Source organism: Mesocricetus auratus, unplaced genomic scaffold, assembly GCF_017639785.1.
Source record: "Mesocricetus auratus isolate SY011 unplaced genomic scaffold, BCM_Maur_2.0 Super-Scaffold_100007, whole genome shotgun sequence".
NCBI lineage: Eukaryota > Metazoa > Chordata > Mammalia > Rodentia > Cricetidae > Mesocricetus > Mesocricetus auratus.
Genome location: NW_024429191.1, coordinates 55,424,044 through 55,448,199, shown reverse-complemented (window position 1 = coordinate 55,448,199; position 24,156 = coordinate 55,424,044). Strand labels below are relative to the sequence as shown.

Below are 24,156 nucleotides of genomic sequence, written 5' to 3'. Positions count from 1 at the left end.
GCTAACTAGAATAGAAAGGGTTCAAGCCAGAAAGCTGAGCAGGCCTTTGCTCATTGCTCTGTCTCTTCTCCCAGAGTCTGCCCACCACTTTAACAATGACAATGGCTGGGCGTTGGTGGCACACGCCTTTAATCCTAGCACTCGGGAGGCAGAGGCAGGTGGATCTCTGTGAGTTTGAGGTCCGCCTGGTCTACAAAGCGACACAGAGAAACCCTGTCTCAAAAAACAAAACAAAAGAACGAAAGAAGGACTGTGTATGTAGTGGTGGAGGCTCTTCTCCCGGTCACCTTGTCCCCACCCAGCTGCTTACCGGGAAGCAGGCTACAGATCTCTGTATAAACTTGTAACTGATTACAGCTGTCAGAATGTGGGATACATTCAGTCAGCCAGCCTCTGATAGTTACTTGGAGAATATACTGGGGGGGGGGCAGTTCCTGCTCTTGGGAAACTGGTAGGGAGTACTAACTTTGGGGAAACCAGACAATAGACTATAAATAATTAAGTTCAGAAGGCTTTAAATGACATGATGAAAATACTCAAGTAAAGGGACAGAGTGACAGTGTCCAGAGGAAGAGAGAGAGAGAGAGAGAGAGAGAGAGAGAGAGAGAGAGAGAGAGAGAGAGAGAGAGAAGCTGGCTCCTTAGATGAGGTGACCTGATGGCCTTTGACATTATCTATGATCTGAATACTAAGAAGCCAGCTAAACAAAGATCAGAAGGGAGAGCATCAGGAAGAGGGGACAGTGGGGAGACAGAACTGAAGATGGGGTGTTCAAGAGATAAACTGGAGCCAGGTGAGTAAGAACACCAGGTTTGAGAGGTGATGTCATTGAAAATGTTTAAGTAGAAGTTAAGGGCTTCTGTAATCTTAGGTATGTTTAGGTCAGGTGAGTGAGACTGGGGATGATACAGACTTCTGCACATGATGCTGCAAATGGAACCCAGAGCCTCACACATGCTCGGAAAGCACTCTATCCACAAGTCACACCCCAGTCCACGACATCATTGCAGTCCTGCCTTGGCTGTCCTAGCCTTCAGCAGCTGGTCTCAAAAAGCAACTGTCATAGGGCAGCTGGAAAGAAAGGATCAGAGTCAACCCTGCCCACTTCCTGCTGTGTTTCTGCATAAGGGGTCCCTCCAGGGGTAAGCAAGAGCATAAGCTAAGGAGGGCAATTGCAACCCTCCCTCAGGCTGGTATGAGTTCAATGTCCTAGTTTCGATACATGTGTTCCACAAGCCCCAGAGAGTAAGAGGCAGCTCCATGAAAAGCATGGAAGTTATGAACATGCTGTCCTCAGTATGAGAGGGCTCATCTGGAATCACTTTAAAAACAAAATCAACAAATGACTAACTGCAGCGAGGCACTCCCTTCCCACAGGAGGCACTTGAGGAGAGTGCCTACCCGGTACCCACAATCACATGGGAAGGCATGTCCCATTATCAGGTCCTGGTTTCTGACAGTCAGCATGACTCTCAAGAGGATTCAGCACAGGGGCCTTCCAGAGTCACCAACTTTGCCTTCCGGTGATGCATCAGGGAGGGCGAGCTCTCACCATCCGTTTCGGGCACCCAGAAGACACAGTTCCCACTCTTTGCTTCTACTTACTGGATCTTGTTTGGGTTTGTTTGTTTGTTTTTTGAGACTGCCTCACTATGTGGCCTTGGCTGGCCTGGAACTATGTAAATCAGGTTAGCCTTGAACTTAAGAGATCTGCTGGCCTCTCACTCTAGCCTGAGCTAGCCTTGAACTCTCAGCAATCCTCTAGCTACAAGCCTCCGGCGTGCTGCCTCCTGAGTGCTGGGACAACAGCACTCTAGCCCCGGCACCAAGGATTGAACCTGGGGTCCTGGCCTTTAAATGCTATTACAGAGCTGTGTCCACAGACCACATGTGAAACTTTCTTAAAATTCAACCATTATAGTATAGTCAATTTCATATGTCAGAGTTGTAATGTGACCCACACTCCAACCACAGGACACTTCGGTGAGGAACCAAAACTAGAAGATGAGTTGAAATGTGTCCCTGTGTTTAAAAATTAACTCATTGACCCAAGAAGAGATTGCACAGGAAATTTAGCCTGAATTTTAATTAGATTAGTTATACAAATACATATCAAAAGGAATCAGAAAGGATTAAGCCTAATGGAAAAAATACCGGCAGAGGCTAATGGATTCACAAAGCCAAGAGTTCTTTTCAAAAAATGAAAGTAAGCAGATGCAGAAATCCACAACTAGCCATTGGGTCAAGCTCCTGGAGTACAATCAAAGTGAGGGAGGAGCAATGATATGAACAAAGGAGTCAAGATCATGATGGGGAAACCCACAGAATCAGCTGTCCTGAGCTAGTGAGAGATCACTGACTCAGGCCTGACAAATGTGGAACCTGTATAAGCCCGAACTAGACTCCCTATTATTAATATAGGTAACAACAGTGCAACCGGGACAAAATATGAGCTACTGGCAGTGGTTCCAAGATCTAACACTAATGCACAAACTGACTTAGTGGAGCCCATTCTATATGCTCAGCCTAGACACAGAGGTGGGGGGATACCTTGGTCCTGCCTCAACGAGAAGATGGGACAGACTTAGTAGACTTCCTAGAGGAGGCCTTACCCTCTCCAAGGAGCAGATGGGAGGTGGGAGGAGTTGGGGGAGCAGGAGGAGAGGAGGGAGGGGGAACTGGGATTGGAATATAAAAAAAAAATTAATAAAAAGAAAGTGAAAGTAAATAACAAATCTTTTGTAAGACTTGGCAAGTTTTTTGTTTTTAAACTTTATTTTATGTGCATTGGTGGTGTTTTGCCTACATGCATGTATGAGGGCACCAGATCCCCTGGAACTGTGAGCTGCCCTGTGGGTGCTGGGTTATTGTGGGTCTTGTGTAGGACTGTGTGCGGTTAAACACAGACATGCACATGACATTGGGAAGCCAGTCGGTCCTTTCCTTCCACCATGGCTCCTGGGTACTGAACTCAGGTGTCAAGCTGGTCCCGCAAGCACTTTCCTCAGACGAGCCATCTCACCGGCCCTCTGTCTTCTGTGGACTGTTTGTGTTTTCTTACTCTATTCATACTTGTCTGGGAACTAGCTTACGTTTTCTTCCTAGGAATCCAGAAAGTTTTAGTACATGTTAACACACCAATATCTATAATTAACCTTTATCTTCTACCCAAATGTTAAGACTTTCAATATATCAATCCCAATTAACCTGCCTCTCTGGCTACTTTCATGGTTTTGGGTTGTTTTGTGTGGGGGGGGCAGGTGTTTGTTCTAAGACAAGGCCTTACTATGTAGTTGGCCTGGAACTAGCCATGCAAATGAGGCTGGTCTCAAACCCAAAGAGATCTACCTGTCTCTGGGTTTTCCTGTTTGTAGTTTTCTTTTGAACTCTAAGACTTGGCTGTTTGCTGATATATTTTAAAATCCCCACACTGAATCACCTCCTTCTGCTGGGGAAAATTCAATTTTTATTTTTATTTTTTAAAAAAATGCCCATCTCATTATTGAAAGGTGGTTTTTATGAAGTACAGAATTCTAGTTTTTTTTTCTTCCTCTCATCATATCTTTTTTATTTCTTTGTTTTGTTTGCATTCTTGATTGCAGTCCAGGCTGGTCTGGAACTCATTATACATACAAAGCATCCAAAGCTGACCTTTAACTCCTGGCAATCCTCCTGACTCAGCCCTTCAGTGCCAGAGTCACTATACTCCACCTCTCAAGCACTCCCAAGATGTACTTCACTGTTTCTGATACACATAGTTACAAATGAGAAGTTAGCTGTCAATTTCCTTGGCCTCAATTTGGAGGTGACCTGTATTTTCTTTCTGGTTTCACATGTGTACAGATGGATTATTAACCTAGAATAGGATGACTCGAATACTGTAGACATACTAGCTAAGGCCTGAATCTTTATCTAATTTGACCTTGGGATGTGCCATGACAAAAACATTCCCTGCTAGGGCTGGGAACAAATTTGGGGAGTCAGAAAAATCTGGGGTGGAGACACTGATGTAAACGATACATGGAGGTCTTTCTCAGTGTTCAATGAAACAGATGCAGTCTGTCTACCCATGCTCATTAGCATGGGAACCCCACCTTGTAGAGACGCTGGATCTGGGTAGGATGCTGAAGCAGTGTTGGGTGTCAGGAACACAGGCTCTCAGATTAGGTGCATGAAGGCCCTTTGCAGAAGCTTGGAGGGTCGACAGGCGCAGGCTGCCTCATATCCTGCAGAACAGCTGAAGTAGGGACACCCCGAGCTCTGCTCCCTTTTCTTCACTTTGAAGAACCTCAACCATCAGCTGCTCCCATTTGTAGCTAAATACACACTTCTTACAGATCAAACACGCTGACTTATTCTCATTTAGCAAAGTATTTTATTCAAAAGCTTCTCAGCACCATCAAGTTATCAGAAAGAATGAGCGTCACTTTCTCTCCCCACCCAATCCCCAAGACAGAGACTCAAGCTAACCTGTCAGTGGGGCACCTCAGTGACCACAGCTGAGCCCCTGACAAGATTTGCTCTAAGCCTCTGTTTAAGCTGACCCAAGCGGAGCTGTGCCCCACAGGAAGGAATCATGTCAGACCCGATCAACCTTCCCTTCTAAGGCTATTAGACTCACATGAAGCAACCCTGCAAAAGTTGAATTAGTGACTGCCATGTAGGAAGGACAGTGACCTGTGAGGCAGCATGCAGCACTGAGAATTCAAATCCTAGCTAACCCTCCCCCAATCTACTCTAGGAACAGGAGCACAGATCTGTTTGTTCTCCGTACACCTCAGCTGCTCATCTTATTAGCCTACTACAAAGACGAAGACCATGACAGTTAGGACGGTTACATCCGATGAAGATGCTAAGAGATCCTGAGCTGTTAGAGATGAGGAGAGCAGACAGTGCGGCCCCATCTCCCGCCCCCCTGTTTTTTCCTTTATGAATATTTTGTTTCAGCATAAAGCATCTTTCCCAAAGAGGTTCTTGGAGGAGACTGGGAACCCAAGAGTCTGCCTGTGTCCTGTGGGAACAGCCACCCATGTAACTTTGGTTTCAGTCCCTGGATCTGTCCTTGGCAGCTACATCCGATCCCATGGGAGGAGGAAAGAGCTGGAGCAGTACCACTCACTCAGCCAAAGCCCCCATGGGGTCCCATGCCGGCAGGACAATGGGCTCCTGCTCTAACACAGCCAGCACCTCTTCCGGGACATGCTTCCTGTCCACCACCACCTCGTAGACATACTCAGAGAACCACTCATCAGTCATGCACAGGTAACCTGGAGAGGAGAAAAGAGGCACTTGTGAGTTCAGAGGGTAGGCAGAGAGCAGGTCTTTTACAAAATGTTTTCCAGCTTGAACTTGTAATGTCCTTTGAACCTCAGTCTTACTAGCAATTCTCTGAAGCAGATAGACTAGACATGGCTGTACTTTTACCAAGTAGGAAATGGGGGCTCAGAGTAACTGATATACTAGGGAAGTTCAGTTCAGAGAGGTCCACGCTGCCCCACACTCAGCTCCCCACTGACGGTGAGTGCTGACTTGCACACCAGCAGGTTAGTGGAGAGTGTCTCGTTCATATTCACCCTGGGAGGACTAATCTCTAGGCAGCACAAAAGCACACCAGGCCCATTCTCACTTCGCCCACACTCCCAGTATCACAGGCGCACTTCCTGAATGATTTACTTCTACAGCAACCAGCCAAGCTGTTACAGGCATGTAGATGGCCATGTCACCATGCCCTGTGTGTTCACTCAGCCACTCATTTGCTGAGTGAACATAAAGTCCCTGCTTTTCTGAAAGGGATATGTAGTACCACAACACCAAGATATGAAATAGACCACATTCCCCAGCATGGCCCTTCCATGAGGAACTGCACAGAGGTACCATACCAGCAACTTGCCTCTTCCTACAGAGACTAACCTGACTCTCAGCCTCTACACGGTCCACACAAGTTCCTCTTCAGGACTAGACCTCCAGCAAGCTCATGTGGGCAAATACTCTACCTAAGCCACTAGCAGTATGAAGAACAAAAGGAAAATGAGACTAATAAGTTTCATGTTAAAAACAAAGCGTGATTATGAGCTAGGGGAGGAGTGCAGAGCACAAGCACATGCAAGACATGTCCCTAAACAGGAGCACTGTGTGCATATCAAAGGACTTGCAGGAAAGAACACCCACTACCCCGGATGCAGCTGGCCCCTGCTATAGACACTTAGCCACTTTTCTCTATTTATGTAAACCTGGATCTGTAGTATTCATTCCTACACAGGACCAAGAGTAAGGGAGAAGACATAGATGTTTCTCCCAAGAAGGTCTTCTAAAGTCAGCATTAATAGCAGCATTTGGGAAGTGAAGGCAAGAAGATCAAGATTTCCAAACCATAAAGTGGGTTCAAGGCCAGCCTGGGCTACATGAGACCTTGACTCAAAAACAAAACAAAGCAACTAGTACACAGACAGAGACATAGAGACAAATGCATTCACGCACGCACTAGCACACAGGCACGTGCGCGCGTGCACACACACACACACACACACACACACACACACACACACACACACACACACACACACCCGCCCTCCAAACTCCAAATGGGTTCTCTATTGAAGCGGTTTCCAAACTTTGACCTCAAGACCAGCTTTCATTATTAAAATAATTAAAGGTGGCTGGAGAGATGGCTCAGTGGTTTAGAGCACTTGTTGCTCTTGCAGAGGACCTAGGTTTGATTTCCAATACTAACATGGTGACACAACCACCCACTCCAGTTCCAGGGATTCCAATGCATTATGATCCCCAAGGGCACCAAGTACATATGTAGTACACATCCACATCGGCAGAAGAAACTCATACACACAAAGTTCAGTAAATCTAAAAAATAATTAAAAGCCCTAAGTTATATCTATATACCAATTGCTATTTATTATACTAAAAATTAAGTTTTAAACAGTCCTATGGGCTGGGGAGACGGCTCAGTGGGTAAAGTGCTTGTTGTAATATGGATTGGCATCCAGATCACTAGCACCCACATAGAAAGCCAGGTATGATGGTAAGCTCCTGAAACCAAGACCCTGGTGTATGGAGAGAGATGGATCCCAGGGCCTTGCTGGCCAGCCACAGCAAGTTCCCAGTTCAGTGAGAAATACAGCCTCAAAAACTAAGGGTGGAGATGATAGAGGAAGACGTAGCTCCTCACATGCACATACCAGCAAGACCACCCCCTCACGAGAAGCACTCTAATGAGCTCAGTGGTGACCATCTGCCTGCTGTGCAATGGACTCTGAGTTCCATTCCCAGCATCACACAGGCATGTGCGCATACACACACGAGTGCTTTCAGGAGTGAACCAAGCCTTATCAAGGGCTGCTTCTTCCAACAGTGGGTAAGGACACAGAGTATAGCCTGTGCTGCTTCTAACCTGCCCTGATTCCCCACCAGGCCTCTGGCTCTGCTCTGCCAGGTACTCAGGCCTCACCATTACCTGTATCAGTGCTACCCAAATCCAATGCCACTACATCTGAAGTATACACTCCTGAGAAACTCAACATCTGCCCTGCCAAAGAGATGCACTGGATAATGCCTGGAATCCTAGCACTAAGAGGCTGAAGCAGGACAATTACTACAAGTCTGAGGTCAGTCTAGGCTACAAAGCGGGACCATCTCAAAAACTCAGTACCATCTGAGACATTAGACACCATCATCCCCACAGTGCAGGCTGAGCATGTCCTGGACCAGCTCTGGGCAGCGAAGCAGGTAAATGACAGAGCCAGACTCCTGTAATAAAGCTCTGTGTCCTAACAATACTATCGCCACACAATCAAATGAGTCTTCAAAGACTGCCCAGAGAAAATGGACAGAAAGTACATCTGCACTATCTTGTTCCAAAAGTAGATCAGATTAAGACCTCACAAATTAAATCTCCTATCATTGTAGTCCACCCTTTCCATGTCTCTGCCAAGAGGACCTGCCTTGATTAGACTCTCTCTGCAGGATATGAGTTCTTTGAGGCCCACGACACCCTCACAGTGTGAAGGCTGTCAAGTAATTGCACCCTGGGAAGATAACGGACATGGTAGCTCCAACTGTTGACACTGCATGTCTCAGAGTTTTACCAAGATTAGGATCAGCGAGGCTGAAACCAGGAGTGCTGAGAAGAGTCTGGAGCCCAAGGGTGCTGTGGTGCACTCCTGTAGCAAACTATGGGTACGGGGCTCTGAATTAAAGGCTCAGTTCCCAGCCCAAGAGAGACCAGCAAATTGGGATCCCAAAGTTAACATTTAGGAAGACAGACAATGCGATGTATAATGAAGTCAACTTCAGACATACAATTTCACTTAAGCATTAGTGTCTTACAAGCTTTGAGCAAATACAATAAAATAAACAAGCAATTCCTAAGGCAGTTGGCAATGCTGCTGAGTTCTGATGGGAGAGGGCAGAACCCACTGGAGGGCAGGCAGGGCCTGGGATAAAGCTACAGAGCCGGGTGCTGAAGCTCACTTACGTAACAGTCCCGGATGGCTGGTTTATGGATGGGAGAGCTTACTGGAGTTTCTGACCCTTTGCCAGGGGGTCTGAGATTTAAACCTTGCAAACTATATTAAACAACAGAACATTACCATTTATTTTTTAACTAATACATATTTTGAAATTATTTTGTTTCTAATTATACATATGTATCGGGTTGTATACACACAGTATAGACCATGGAGTCAGAAGAGGAAGTTGGATCTCCTGGTGCTGAGTTACAGGTGGCTGTGGGCTGTCTGTCTGCTTGAGTGGGCGTTGAGAACTGAACCCGGGTCCTCAGGAAAGAAGCAGTGTGCTCTTGGCTGCTGAGCCAGCTCCAGCCCCAACACTGGCATTTATGAACTAGAAATAATTCCTAATTTTTCTCATCTTTGTTCTAAGACATACTTCACCTGACAATTTGTAGTTAATCATTATTTTGTTATTAAAAAGGGAAAAGGGGCTGGAGAGATGGCTCAGCAGTTAAGAGCATTGGCTCCTCTTCCAGAGGTCCTAAGTTCAATTCCCAGCAACCACATGGTAGCTCACAGCCATCTTATAGCAGGATCTGATGCCCTCTTCTGGCCTGCAGGTGTATATGCAGATAGAGTACCATATACATAAAATAAGTAAATCTTTAAGTCAAGTCATAAGCTTGCTGTGCACACCTGTAATGCCAGCACAGAGAGGCCCAGACAGGAAGACCATACATTTGAGGCTGGCCTGAGCAATGTAATGAGACTTTCTATATAAGTAAGTGAGACATTACCTGCTCAGCTCTGGTGAGAGTGTTCAGCTGTACAGACCTAGGGATGCCAACGTGTCACCTGACACCCTAACTCAGGATGCAGCAAGGCTCCCAGAAAGGAAACTGAAACCCACCTGTCTCGGGTCCAAACTAAGACAGAGTTAGAGAGACACCTTACAGAACATCACTAGCCACTGCGATGACACTGCAAAGACACATAGCAACTTGGAAAAGTTTTGAAGAGTAAAGCAGACATGCCAGGTGGTGGTGGTGGCGCACGCCTTTAATCCCAGCACTCTGGAGGCAGAGGCAGGTGGATCTCTGTGAGTTCGAGGCCAGTCTGGTCTACAGAGCAAGTGCCAAGATAGGATCCAAAGCTACACAGAGAAACCCTGTCTCAAAAAACAAACAAACAAACAAAGAGTAAGCAGTATATCCTCTGCTGTTACAAATGGAGGGCTCCGCACACAGTACATGTACTGTACACACACATTCCAAGACTAACTAAACAGCATGTCATGCCATGACTAATAGATGTTCTCTCCCAGATATTTGACAGGTTCTATTATTTTTTGGCTACTTAAAAAGTTACCCAAATAATTTAGCTGGTTGGTGATGGCATATGCCTTTAATCCTAGCACTCAAGAGGCAGAGGCAGACATATCTCTGTGAGTTCAAGGCTAGCCTGGTCAACAAAGGTGTGTACAGAGAAATCCTGTCTCAAAAAACAAAACAAACAAAAGTTATTCAAATAATTCAAGTTTACTACAAGAAAATGTTTTTAGAAACAAGGTAAGAAGAGGAAGAGAAACTTTCAAAAGTACCTGCAGACTGCATCCTAAGGGATAAAGCACCACACACTGTTTTTCCAGTTCCTCTCCTCCCTGTCATTCTAGCTCATTCTCACTTCAAGTGTCAAGTCTGTGTGAATCATCCACTCCACCACTGGAGTCTGGGCTGTCTGCTCATGCTCAGGAATACTACTAACACTAACAATGCTTCTGGAACTGAGTCTGTTCCACTTGCTTTTACCAGCACTCGTGTAGCTAACTGCCAACCTTCCTGTGGGTTTGCCCAAGCCATTTTTAAGTTTTCTTGTATCTGAGGGCTCTCAAGATGGTCTAGTGGGTAAAGACACTTGCTGCCAAGTTCAATGACCTGAGTGTGATACTTGCAACTCACATGGTAGAGTGAATTCAAGTTGCCTTCTACCTTCCATACGCTGGCTGCAGCATGTATGCACAGACCCAAGTGTGCACACATACAAATACATGTACGGAGACATTCAAAGAAAAGCAGTAGAGGCTGGAGAGATGGCTCAACAGTTAAGAGCCATGTGGCTCTTCCAGACGTGAGTTCAGTTCTCAGAACCCATGTTGGGTGGCCCATAACCATCTGTAACTAGCTCCAGGGGATCCAATACCCACCCTCTTCTAGCGCAAATACACACAGAGATATACACATATTAAAAAACAAAAGCCTCTTAACAAAAAGAAAGGCAACAAATTATCAGAGCTCTGTCTTGCTCTTTGTAATAGATTAATGTTTATAAAGAAAAAGGCAGAGGGAAATAACCACTTTCACTTGTGACTGTCACTTGGATGGTGACCTAAGAAGCCGCTTCTCCCTCCAGACTAGACACAGACGTCTGGCTGGGCCGAGGACATATTCATGGTCATGACCCTTTGCTGATAATAGAAATATCTGTAGAGCCGGATATTATGGGTGGCCTCTCTCAGACACAAAGGCTAGAGAAGGCAAGGTGGCCCTGCTAAAGGCACAGGAAAAGTAAGGCAGGGTGAACCAGCAAGCACAGTAAAGGAGGGCTGTCTGGGTATCTTTAACCGTGTTTCAGTTATATTACTTGACTGTGCAAACATGCCATGGAGTAGGAGTCAGAGGCAACTTAAGGGAGACGGCTTTCTCCTTCCACCATGTGGATCTCAGAAACCAATCCCACAGTTAAGGTTTAGCAGCAGGGTCCTTTACCCCACTTCACTGGTCCCATTTATACCCCCCCCCCCCTTTTTTTGAGACAGCCTTAGCTGTCCTTGACTGTCCTGAACTCAAGACCAGGTTGGCCTAGAACTGACTGTCTCTGCCTCCTGAGTGCTGGGATTAAAGTGTGCGCCATATCCGGCTTCCATTTAGACTTTTAAAAACCATAACAAAATTCAATAAGCCAAAGTGCACCCACCCCAAGGAAGTGTCCTTCCCTAAGTAGTGAGAGATATCTGCTTACTTCAATGCTCAAGGCCCCTCTCCCTGGACCCTGAATGAAAGCCCAGCAAGTATGACACTACACGTGACTGGGTTAGGCCAGGGTCTTTCCTGCCCAAGGGTCTGATTTCACAGGTAACTTTTCTCTGCCCCTGTACCCCCCCCCCCCCAAAATCACTCCTTGTTATAGGGTAAGCTCCCTGGATGACAGGCCACATTACTGCTTGGCCACACACCTCTGACTTGCCCAAAGCATGCTCCAAATGTCAAGAACTGTTGTCTGAGCTACCGACTCCCTAGCTAGCCTCTCCACAGCCCTGGCAAGAAGTCCTACTCTTCATCAAGCTGTGTCCTCCTGGAGAACTCCTAAGGAGGGCCCACAGTTCACTTTCCTACTCACCATTCTGTTGTTACCCTGCACTTATTCCCGTGTTTGTTACACACACACACACAGACACACACAGAGACAAAGAGACAGAACAAGATACAACCTCAACCAGAATAACAAAGTGAAATGCTGCTTTGGCACACAGGACACAGTGCAGGCATCCCAGTCTCCTTAAGTTCCTGAAACGGCCTGTGCATCTAAGCCCAAAGCCCTTCCCTTTGCTTTGACTGTTCTGCCATTGCATTACTATGGCCCCCAATCTCCCAAACACCCACACCCTGGCTGCTGCGGTAGCCTTTCCACCCTCACCTTCTCAGTAACCTCAGCACTGCATTACCACATCTCCCACTGAGGCACCATGCCCAGCCCTTCCTCTCTGCAGTCACCTGCCTCCTGGAGAAATCATCTTGCTTTTCTCGGTCTAATTGTCCTGTATTGTACAGTCTGAGGAGCACACCATGAATGCCACTTCTGTCACATCACAGCTCTCTTCAAATCCTGTCCCCATGTCCCAGGAGATACAGTATAAATTCCTCTGAGGGTCAGGGATATTCATCCCATCACGGTCTATGCATACCATTGATAAATGTGAGTTGATGCCACTGCTAATGGCTTTTCCTCAGCAGCCAGGTTTGTCCAGCTTTACTACCCTTTCTCACGAAACCAAGCTTACACTATAACTGTGATGTAATACTAGTCATGCCGAGATTGTATTCTCAAAGCTCTGAAGCCAGACCCATGGGCAAGACAGACAGTCCTTTCCAAAGGAGAAAGTGAGTGAGCCGGTGTTCCTGCTCCCATCAGTCTAGAGCGTTAATGACAGCAGCCAAGGCTGTGGTATGCTTCCTTTGCACTTCACGTAACAGTTACACACCAGCTTTAGAGATGAGAAACTCACATGCAGGCTCAACACCACCACAACACCACACAAAGCCAACGGATGGTGGGACACTTGGAGGCCGCCACACATCCTAGCTCCCAATTCTATGCTGATCCTCCATCCACAGTACAAAACACTACTTAGTAGATTCTTTTGCAAGAAAAAAGCACAATACACACATAACATTTTGTTAACTAGGAGAGGAATTCTCTCAGGTCTGAAGCCTTGGATCTGTAGCGTATGCCTGTGCCCACAATGACAGCTGTCTCAAGTCCTGCATGTCAATAAAGAAGCACCTTGACCCACACAGCCTGTGCTTCCTCTATTCCACTCACATGGACTGGTTTTCAACCCAAGCCATCCAGGCATTTAGCTAATTAAGATTAGTAATGCAAAGGCCTTCTCAAAGAACTGAACTCCCCAGATGTGATGGGCAGCAGCTAAGTCAAGCAATCGTGGAGAAACATGAAACACTCTGCTGTGAAGTAACAAACTCAACCAATTCCAGGAGATCAAAGTCCTCTGCCTTTAGCTCATAATATTATACAGCCAGTTTAACTGCATGTCACATATCATTTATACTATTTGAATTTTTATATTATTTTGCCCAATGTGAGTCTTAAACACATCAGCAAATATCAGTTGTTCTCTGTAAGCCGTATATGACTAAGGAATCCATGAGACCCAATCCCATGCAACCGGTACACATCAAAATCTTTCAGTAAGCCTCAAGTGTTCTACACATAGCATAGGTGCAACCTACCAGGACACCATGCTGTGAAATAAACATACACATAGTAGCGAACCCAATTTTATAAGGCAAGGTACCATCTAAGGATCTATGTTGGATACCTCTGCCAGAAACATGGAATACTCACTAACTCTGGAGTTTGAGTGACGGCCATATACAGTCCAAGCAAAGCTTTACTCATTACTTCCTTTGACAGCTGCAGAGAAACCTTAACACCCCTTCTACAGAAAGAGCAACCCACTGCTGCTGGGAGCACAGGGAGAAAGCAGGAGCATGCAGGGCCCTTCGAGGATCTGACCAGGCGCCGGCAGTCAGGGTGTCACCACAGCACACCTGCTTCCACAGTATAAGACCACAGAAATGCAGTGAGTCTTGTACTAAACTTGGAGTATACTGCTTTCAAAACTATATGCTGTTCAGCTAGTGAGACACTTATTGGTCACAATGTTGGATATAATAAAGGATATAATATAAATTGGCAAGTAAGTGTCTTTCTGATTAACAGCCAACATGCTGAAGTTTCTGTAATTGGAAACACAGGGTTCCTTTTTAGGAGGAAGTCTAAATATTTTACTAAAATTAAATCAAGACTAGGCAGATTTATTTGTAAGATAAAAAATGTGGGTTAAAAAAAATTTAAAAGCTCATGTACCTGAAAGATGCAAAGCAATCTGAATGTGCAAAACTCTTCTTGGCTCAAAATGAAAAACAAGAGATTTTGTTTTGTTTTGTTTTTTCAAGACAAGATTCTTTTTATAGCCTTGGCTATCCTAAACTAGTTCTATAGACCAGACCTGACTTGAACTTGTAGAGATCCACCTGCCTCTGTCTCCTGAGTGCTGGGATTAAAGGCATGTGTGTGTCACCACTGCCCTGCTAAGAGACAAATTTTTAAAAGATTAAGATTTTCATCCAATGAAGAGAATTTGCAGTATTGTAAACCATCTCTTCTCAAGAGTTACATTGTTCTCTTACTTTTTCATGTAATCTTAGCACCCAGAAGGCTAAGATAGAAGGATCGCTGAGAGTTCAAAGCCAGCCAAGGCTAGAGTGGTATGCTATCTCAAGACACACACAGATACACATACACAATGTGTTAAAAAACAAACTGAATAAGCACTAAGAACTAGTTATATGAGGCCATGTCTCAGAAGAGCAAAGAATAGAGTCTTATGTCCCCTCAGCCACTGTTTCTTGTCACCAAGGAGAGAGAGAGAGAGAGAGAGAGAGAGAGAGAGAGAGAGAGAGAGAGAGAGAGAGAGAGAGAGAGAGAGAGAGAGGGAGGGAGAGAGAGCTGGAAATGGTGTGGACTTCTGAAAACTCAAAACCAATCCCTGTGAGATACCTTCACCAACAAGGCTACACCTCCTAATTCTTCCTAAACAGCTCCACCAACTGAAGACCAAGCATTCAAACAGGATGCCACAATCACAAAGAGTCTTGTGATTGAGCCAGATGCCAAAACAGAAACTCAGAGAAACCATGGCTTGGCAGTCAGGAAAACCTATCAGGCTGGGCTCTGACTCTGGCTCCATCACAGATCACCAAGACTATTTTCTTAGAGACTATTTTCTCTCAGTGAATTTCTGACTAAGGATGAGAGAACCCAAAGACAATTTCCTCTATTATTTTTTTTTGGGGGGGGAGGGTTGACACCAGGTCTCACACAGCACAGGATGGCCTTGAGCCCCTAATCTTCCTGCCTCCACTTCTGAAGTACTAGGGTTACAGTATAGGCCACTACCTTCAGCACTATTTCCTCGAACTTAAACTTTTAAACAGTTTATAAAATATTTTACCAGATGACCCTTTTAAACTGAAACTAAGGTGGCAAATCCCACAGTCTCTTTCCTCATGATCCCCATTCAAGCAGGGAGGAAAACACCTGTGTGGGATGCCTGCTCACCATGCATTCCACTCCTAGAGCAGCCAACTGTGAGCGCTCACACTCACCAACACCAAGTAACTCAACTGGTGCAGCAAGGCAAGACCCAAACCTCCCTCTGCCTCTCTTGGTCAGAAGAGGCCTCTGCCCACTTCGTGAAGCAGGTTATCTGATTTACCCTGTAGTCTCTGGGCAGGAAATGCCAGGGACATGCCGATGGAGAAGACAAGCCAGGCCAGGGGAAAGAGCAAGAGCACCCTGCCCAGGTATCTTTCCTTGCTTATTTCCAGCTTGTATGAAAGCTGCTTTTCAGAAACATGGGTTTTAACACCCAGAAATCCCAAAGAGAGCAGTAACACACTGTTAATAATGTCTATAGAAACAAGACCCCAGGGTCCTGCTTCACACAAATTACAAGGCCTGCCTCCATGGGGCCAGCCAATGCCCACCAGAATAATGGGCAGGAGGACCCTGCTGGAGTAAACATACATTGTCAGCAGAATAACTCACTAGGTGCTCTCCAAAGGTCAGGCCAAGTATGCCAACACAATTAGATCATGTTTTCCTTCCTTCCTGTTAAAGTCAGGAAGGACATTACCAAGAAACACATAAGAGTTATTTACTTTGGCTTTGAAGGAACTATTCCTTGCCCATCCCCAGTTCAATCTCTTATCTCTGTGGCTCTATAATCTCAGGCATGTTAGCTATTTGAGAACAACAACCAAAACAGTATTCAGCCTTCGCTAAACAGTGACGATTCCACAGAGTGTAAGTGTGAAGACCCTGCTTCTCTCAACATAACAGAGGCTGTGAGACTGGGAAGTTAAACCTGCACTGCACAGGGCAAAAGGGTTCAACTGAAGGAAAAGCTAGCAAAGTGGCCAGAATCTTCTCCGAGGCAAGTATTTAGCTTCAGAGTAGTAAAATACACAAAACACAGAACACTCTCCTAGCTTTATGAGTATCCATCCTTTCTTCTATCTAAAACCTAGTGATGTCACAGAATGAAAATGCCAAAAAAGCAAGCTGTAACTTTAGTCCTTTTCTTGGATGTAACCCTATTTACAAAGATGAGCCAAGAGCCAGAGAGGTTCACCTGAAGCAAGAGTATTTTAGGTTTGCTACAAGTAATCCAATCCTTTTAAACACAAGTATCCCTTTCTTTTAAAAAAAAATTAAAATGGGAGAAGCATGAACTTAGTTCCTACTGCTACAGATTATGCAGGTGAGTTTTCTGCATTTGGGGACATTGCAGGGGGTCAACACTGGAGTGCAATGGACGAGCCTCTCTCTGGGAAACCACCTTTGTGCATCTCCCTGCCAGGGAACATAAGTGTTCATTTGTTGTGGGATATCTGTACACTGTGTGAAAATGTTTTGCTCTGACTGGTGTAATAAGAAGCTGAACAGTCAATAGCTAGGCAGGAGGTATAGGTGGGACTTCTGGGGAGAGAAAGGAAGAGGAGGAGGAATCTAGGCATGTGGGAGAGATAGGAAGAAACAAGAGATGCAAGATGGAACAGTGGTAGGCCACTTGACAGACCACAGATTAACATACATGGGTTAATTTAAGTTATTGGAGCTAGAGGGATAAGTCAAAGCTAATGGCCAGACTTTTATAATTAATAAGACATCTCTGTGTTGTTATTTGGGAGCTGGCTGGTGGTACAGAAAGACATGCTATATTCATTTCTATTTCTTGACCATCACTGACTTATAGATTTAACAGAGTACCTTTCACTCTTTTTGCTAGCTTTGTTAAAGCTTAAAACCTCTCTACTCCCAGATGTCAATTATATTTGTAGTAAAATGAATAATTTACCTATTAAGAAAACATACTTTTTAAAAACTACCGCATTATAATTCATAACAGTGCATTTAAAAATTACAGAATCATAGGAGGGACATGTCACACCAAACACTGACAGAAGTGCACTAATAGGGCTTGTGTTTGTTTATATAAACACGGGGCTGCCAAGCTTCACACCAACTCCTAGGGATGCTAGCCAAAATCTACCAGTGATCATTTTCATGAGAAGGAAGAGACTTTGATGGATAGTTAAATAGTCTCAGATGCTGGCCATCACAGACAGACAGGGCTGGGCCACTCAGATACTGAAGTGCTGTCACACTCAGTTCCTCAGCTAGTCTCAGACAGTTTCCAAACATGAGCAAGAGAAGCATCATCCCGTCACTTTCAACCTCCTCCCCTCTAGCTTCTGGCCTTGGACATCAGCATTCTGAAGAACACAGTTGAAAATCACCATTCTTTTTAATTAATTAATTTTGAAAATCACTATTCTAACACAGACGGAAGGAAGGCTGAGATCAAACCCTCCCTGCTTCTGAGCTGTTTTGAGTCCTGTTGGAAGAAATATGTGCTTAAGTTTGGTTCTAAGTGTCTACCTTGCACCTCTGGTTTCCACACACTCTCCTTTATTCTTGTCCCCAGTCTAGCAGGCTGTGTGGTTAACATTTTCTCCAAAAGTAAGGAAGACAGATGCTGAGAAAGAGCTGGCCATAAAACACCACCAGCCCACACATGTATGTGGTCTTATCACATGTCACTACAGCTACTACTTTTGTTTTACGATATTGGGGATGTCCTAGGTAGGGCCTTATGCATAGGTAAGCCCTCTACTACCGTGCTACATGCCCAGCCCACTCTGGGATTCTGTCTTGCAAAAGGGCCTCCCTCCCTAAGTTGCCCAGGATGACTGAACACTCAGTCCTGCTGAGGTATCAGAGCTGTGCTATACACCTGACTTTCCCCCTCTCTCCTTCCTTCACCTCCCCAGCTCTGTCCATACTAAGGATTGACTAGATAGTGCCCTGAGCCTGTTAAGCGAGCACTCTACCATTGAGCTATACCCCCCAGCCCCATTTTTAGCTTGAAGCTCTAAAATGTAAAGCATAAAAACAATCTTTAAAAAGCTTTTATAAATCAACAAAACAATCTCAAGGTTTCCAAGAACATGCCCAACTATTAATCAGTGGTCAGAGATCTTAATTTTCTTTTAGTCATCCATATTTAAATTTTTTCTACAACTTGCATATACCTATGTTATTTTCTTTAGACTTGATATTGTAACTTATTCTGATTTCTACCAGGGTTTGAAATTTCAGGATAAAAAACAGTTTTAAATGGTAACTTTAGGCTTTATAACATAAGAGAATCTAAGAGATCTCTACAGAAAGTTTCTTTTTCCAATTCCACTCTCCCTCTTGGAAGACTTCTCTCTCTAATATGCTAGTGCAGTGACAAAACGTATGAAATGCCATATACCAAGGACATTACAAAGGACTCACCACCTTCCATTCAACCAAGATGTTGTTACAGTCCCGTAGAGTTAGTACGGTTTGCACAAATAACAACACATGTTGGTCTCAGTTAACTTGGGAGCTTAGGGACATGTAGGCCATAGGAACCCTGGGCAAACAAGAGCCTGCTATTTTCCTGTAGGATATTGAAGTCAGAGGGATGCGTATGGCAAATCCCCTACACTGGAACAGCTTTCTACCCAGAGAGACAGAGTACAGCAGAGCCCAGGTTCAGAGTTAGTAGTCAACCTTACCTTTGTGGCCATGGTCTTCACCCCATGAATTCTCTACTCTCCATTTCACAAATGCACCATCCTGATCATCCTGCCAGAGAGTGAACAAATGAGATTCTCTTAGCTGGTGTCACATTGTTTTAAGTCATCTCAGGCTGCTTAGAATACTGTTAGTAAGGAGAGCCATGTATCACCAAGAAGACACTCCAGGATTAGTGGAATGTTAACCTCTTGGGTGAAAAAATACAATAAGAAACACTACCTCCATTTTCATTTCAAAGATCTGTTTTTAGTAATGTGAGTGTGTGAGCGTGCGCATATGTGTGGGTGCCGTCAGAGGCCAGCAGGTGTGAGACACTCTGGAGCTGGAGTTTCTGAGCCCCTGACTATGGGTGCTGGGACACAAAACCTGATTCTCTAAAGAGCAATAAGCTCCCTCAACCACTGAGCCACCGCCTCCCCATGATATCTATCTCCTCCTTTACTTTCTATTCTATACAGAGAAGAAAAAGCACACAGGGCTGGTTGGAGGGCTTAGTCGGTGAAGGACTTGATACACAAGCCTGACCACCTTACTTGGATCTCTGGAACCAAGTAAAGGTGGATGAAGAGAAGCAACTCCTCAAAGCACAAAGCTGGCCCCAGGGAGCCTGAGCCAGGAAGACTAAGTGCCAGAGCCCAGTTTGAACTATATCCAAAACCAAAACCTAATCTTACAGGTTTAATTACATTTATGTAAGTTACTAGGTTTGGTTTGCACTAATTTTAGGAGAGATTCTAAGACCTGATCAAAGTTCTTAGAAAGCAAAACAAAATATCATGATACCAGTTTTCTATTTAGGGAATCTAAGTAATGATATCCTCCAAATATATTCTTTTACTGATTCAGTTACATAAATACCGAATTTAATATAAGAGACTGAATGGCAAAGCAAAAATAAAAAGAGCAATTTCATAAACAAAGCCCAGCCAGTTCAGCTGTTCTCCCTCTTCTGTCTTCATTAATAAAACAAGCTCAATTTTCATCTTCTCAAATAGACAATGACACTTACCATGATAACCCTCATTCATAGTCTTTATTAGAGACACAGAAAGGGACAAAAGGCAAGCTCCATTTGGGAAAAACGTTTTCCTCTGTGTTTACCCAGGACATTGCTGATGTCAGAACAGTTCACATCTCTGTAGCATGAGAAAGGCCCTGACCCTTGTGTCATCTTCCAGTGATTTCATCTGTCAGCTCCCACTTGCATGTCACTGCGGATGAGTGTCATCCACGTGGGATTCAGTTTCCTCTGGCTTTGCTCACCCCAACACTCTACTCTTAGCAAGTTCCTTAGATCTCAGATTTAGCCAACAAACAAATCCACAGGCATCCAACACCTGTGCTAAGAACATGGAATTATCCATGCTGAGCCTGGCTTGTTAAATGTCTGTTTTTGCTCTTTATCCTAAACACTGTAATCCCTCTTCTTTTCCTCTGAAATATCATTAGAATTGCATCTGTTGCTCTCTCAGCCTGGACTCTTGGGGGAGGATCTAGGCCCTGTCCTGGATGAAATGACAGACTATGGATACCCCCATGGAGGGCCTCACCCTCCCTGGGGAAAGGAGTGGGGATTGGGGGAGGGGAGGAGGTTGGTGGGAGGGTGTGGGAGGAGGGGAGGGAGAGGGAGCTGGGATTGACATGTGAAGCACCCTTGTTTCTAATTTAAATTTAAAAATAAAATAAAATAAAAAGAATCGCATCTGTTCACCTGTCAGTCAAAGTCTGACAATGTTTGCTGGTCTCTATTTTACCAGTGGATTCTTGTGCAACCTAGACCAAGTTGTCAACTATAACATTGACAAATCAAGAATGATACATGGTCCTGCTTCATAGAGATTCCATGAAATCATCAACACAGAAAGACATTTTAGGAATATATCACTAGTGTGCATTTATCTCAGTATGCTCATTAAAACAATTCAAACTAGTTTTAGTGATTGAAAACTCACAGTTGTAGGAAAGAAAACTTTTTTCTTACTTTTTTTTTTGAGATAAAAATCTCATACTATAGCCAGGCTAGCCTCAAACTCATGGCAATCATCCTGCCTCCATCTCCTGAATGTTAAAATTACAAGCTTGAGCTACAATGCTTGGCAAATGTTTTCCTTTTTAAAAAAATGTATGTGTAGGAGTGTGTTGCTGTATGAATGGCTTTCCCAATCTACAGAGGCAACTGCAGCTGCACTCCACACACCTGTCTGTGTCCTGGTGTAGGGACCCCTCTACCTATAGAGCTGAGGAAATACAATGATGAAGAAAACAGCCCCCTGGCTGTAAGACCTCACCTTCTGTATCAATTTAAGAAAAGTTCAAGAGGAGCAGGAAGGAGTGGTGGCTGCCTAATTAGTTCAGGGTGTCTTATATACCACACTGCACCTGATTTCAAAAGTGAGAACATCTAAGAGTCTTATTAGAGACCAAACTCTATAACTTATATAAATGTAATTAAGCCTATAAGATTAGGTTTTGGTTTTGGATTCTTCCATTTTGAGGCACAGTCATGAAGTACAGACAAAACTGGGCTCTGGCACACAGTCTTTCTGGCTCACACTCCCCAGGGCTGGGACTGCAAAAGAGAGCACCACAGCCACCAGCTAAGATCTGGATTTGAGTAAGAGAGCACAAGGCTCTGCAACACTGTGAGGTCAAAAGATGACCCTCAAATGAAGTAGCTGGAAGGGATGGGAGAAAGCTATACCATGAAAAATTCATCCCACTCAGTTTTGCCTAAAGAGCACACAAACAATTCAGACAAAAGCCTCAGAAATATCAGGAATTCTAGGAGGATAGTTAAGAAAGTCTGGCATAACCATATATCAGATTATTTCTACATGTTTTAGTTTCATAAATCTAGTGGGCAGCATAGCAAAATCAACTACAAAGTATTTCCTAAAGTAATTTAGGTAAGGTAGGTAGCCTGTGGGTGCTTTTCTGGTGATGGTGCTGGAGAAAGAACATGTTTGCTTGTGAGGGTAAAGAGCCAATGTAGCTCAGTATTCTCTCTTCTGTGCTCCCTGACCATTCTGCAGCCTAGACTGAAGCTTATTTGTGAAAGGGTCCAAGAAACAACAGTAGCATCATTCACAGAGAACTCAAAGCATTTACACCCCAAGTTCTATGGCTATGTATAAATCCAGTGATGGGCATGGAGGCCACAAATTGCTGTGTACAACAGTAACTTGTGAATCTGGATGACCAATGCAAAGAAGGTTATGTCTGAACAAGGCCATCAAGATACTTACTCTAAGAGTCTATGTAAGTTTGTTAGAGGACATCTTTTTCTAAGTTCCTTTACTAACTTTCCAAATTACAGAAAAGAAGCTACCTCTTTACTTTTTGCTGACCCAAATATGTTATTATTTTTATTACCACTGAGCGAGTAACCAAACACCAAGTGACAGTCTACAGGAGAATGTGGATCCACTTATACATCAATAGACCCATTAGTGGCATGCTGGGGGCCTACCTTCTCTGAGACAGCAGTGAAGGTCATGGCGTGGGTCATGAGTGACTCACCAAAAGCCAACCTCTCAGCTTTATTCATGTTCTTCAAGGAGACACCGAACACTAACTCATGGTCATAGCTGTAAAAAGAATGACAGAATAAAATAAAGAGAGTGTAGCCAGCCTAAGTACACGAGGACATGGAGCCTGACAGCTCCAAAGGAGTGGCTCTGCAAAGAACCAGCACAGAGAGAATCAGTATCAGTGGGTACCACTCCTTATACGTCACTACAGTATGCAGGACAATTAAGAGGAGACTAAATATAAACTCTCAATAGTAAATGTTGACTAGTTCAATTTATACTGTTATTTTAGAAAGAAAACTTACTTTCTTTTTTCATTTTTTTGTTTGGGTTTTGTTGTTGTTTGAGACAGAGTCTCTGTACATAGCTCTGACTGTCTTGGAACTCACTTTGTAGACCACGCTGCCTTCCATTTCAGAGATCCGCCTGCCTCTGCCTCCTGAGTGCTGGCTGTGCACTACCATGCTGGGCAAGAAAACTTTCTTTCAAAAAATGAAAAGTCTTTTGAAGTAACTTCTTATAGAAATGGTCTCTTTCAAGTTGGTAGACCCTCCTGGTTTTTGAATCAAACCACTGACCGTGGAATTAGTTTATAGGTAGGGTCTTATATATATACATATATAGCCCAGGCTGGCCTTGAACTCACTATATAGCAGAGCTTGACTTGAACTCTTGATCCTTCCTGCCTCCACAGGCCTGTGCCACCACACTTTGCTCTGAAAGTAAAATTTAAATACATAAATGCTAAAATGTTGGAAACTGATTTCAAATATAAAACCATAAAATCTCACCATTAGAATTTCTTTCCTTTTAACCATCAAGACATTACTCCTACTAGTAACAATTATTTATGTGTAAATCTAAAATGATGTATTTACTTTTGTAAAGATTTCGTGTGTGTGTTTGAGTATATGTCATACATCTGTGGGTGCCCATGTGGGTCAGAAGAGAACATCAGATCTCCTGGAACTGGAGCTACAGGTAGCTATGAGCTGTCTGACATTAGCTGGGAACTGAATTCAGGTCCTCTGCAAGAGCAGTAAGTGCTCTTAACCACGCTCAGCCATCTCTCCAGCCCCTAAAATGATATATTTTAAAACCAAGGAATCTTGTCTGATTCAGCTTGGAAATGAACCTTCAATGTCACCAAAGATGAAGGAGAATGATCTAAGGTAAATATATAAATTAGCCAAGCTTGTCCTAAAGAGAAAATATATAGGGCATTAAAGTTAGAGAAGCATTTAAAGACCAATAAAAGAGCTCTGGAAAGTGTCTCATTACACCCCAAGTGTGCCCCACAGCTTTCTGGGCAACCCACTGCATATTCAGTGTCTTTCCCACATAGGCTAGTGTCTTAGGAACACCAGAGAGTTCTCTCTAGTATGATCTTGGTTTCCTGGGTTACAGCAGCTACATGTGCGGTCTCTGTCAGGAGCCACAACTTCACAGATGCAGAAAAAGGCCCACCCTTAGGCCAGCCTCAATGTCTTGATGAACCTCAGAAGAGGTATTTTGTACAAGAGTGCACTCCAACAGCAACAACCCACAAAGAACTTTCTATTCGAATTCCGTGCACTCACACATTCATGTCACTGAGGCCCAGCTTGCCATTGAAGTGTTTTCCAACATCACAGCCAAACCACACAGCCTAGAAATAGAAGAAA

General features: G+C 44.2%; 1 protein-coding gene across 1 annotated transcript in view; it reads right to left on the bottom strand.

The window, feature by feature from the left end:
* Positions 1 to 4,355: 4,355 nt before the first annotated feature.
* Positions 4,356 to 24,156, bottom strand: part of Blmh (bleomycin hydrolase) — a 41,464-nt gene continuing 21,663 nt past the window's right edge. Inside the window, exons 9-12 of the mRNA XM_005067370.4 lie at positions 24,073 to 24,140; positions 22,432 to 22,549; positions 18,941 to 19,010; positions 4,356 to 5,267 (exon numbers count right to left, since the gene is read on the bottom strand). Coding sequence (XP_005067427.1) covers positions 5,116 to 5,267; positions 18,941 to 19,010; positions 22,432 to 22,549; positions 24,073 to 24,140 — 408 coding nt within the window. The 3' untranslated portion in view covers positions 4,356 to 5,115. The remainder of the gene's footprint in view (positions 5,268 to 18,940; positions 19,011 to 22,431; positions 22,550 to 24,072; positions 24,141 to 24,156) is intronic.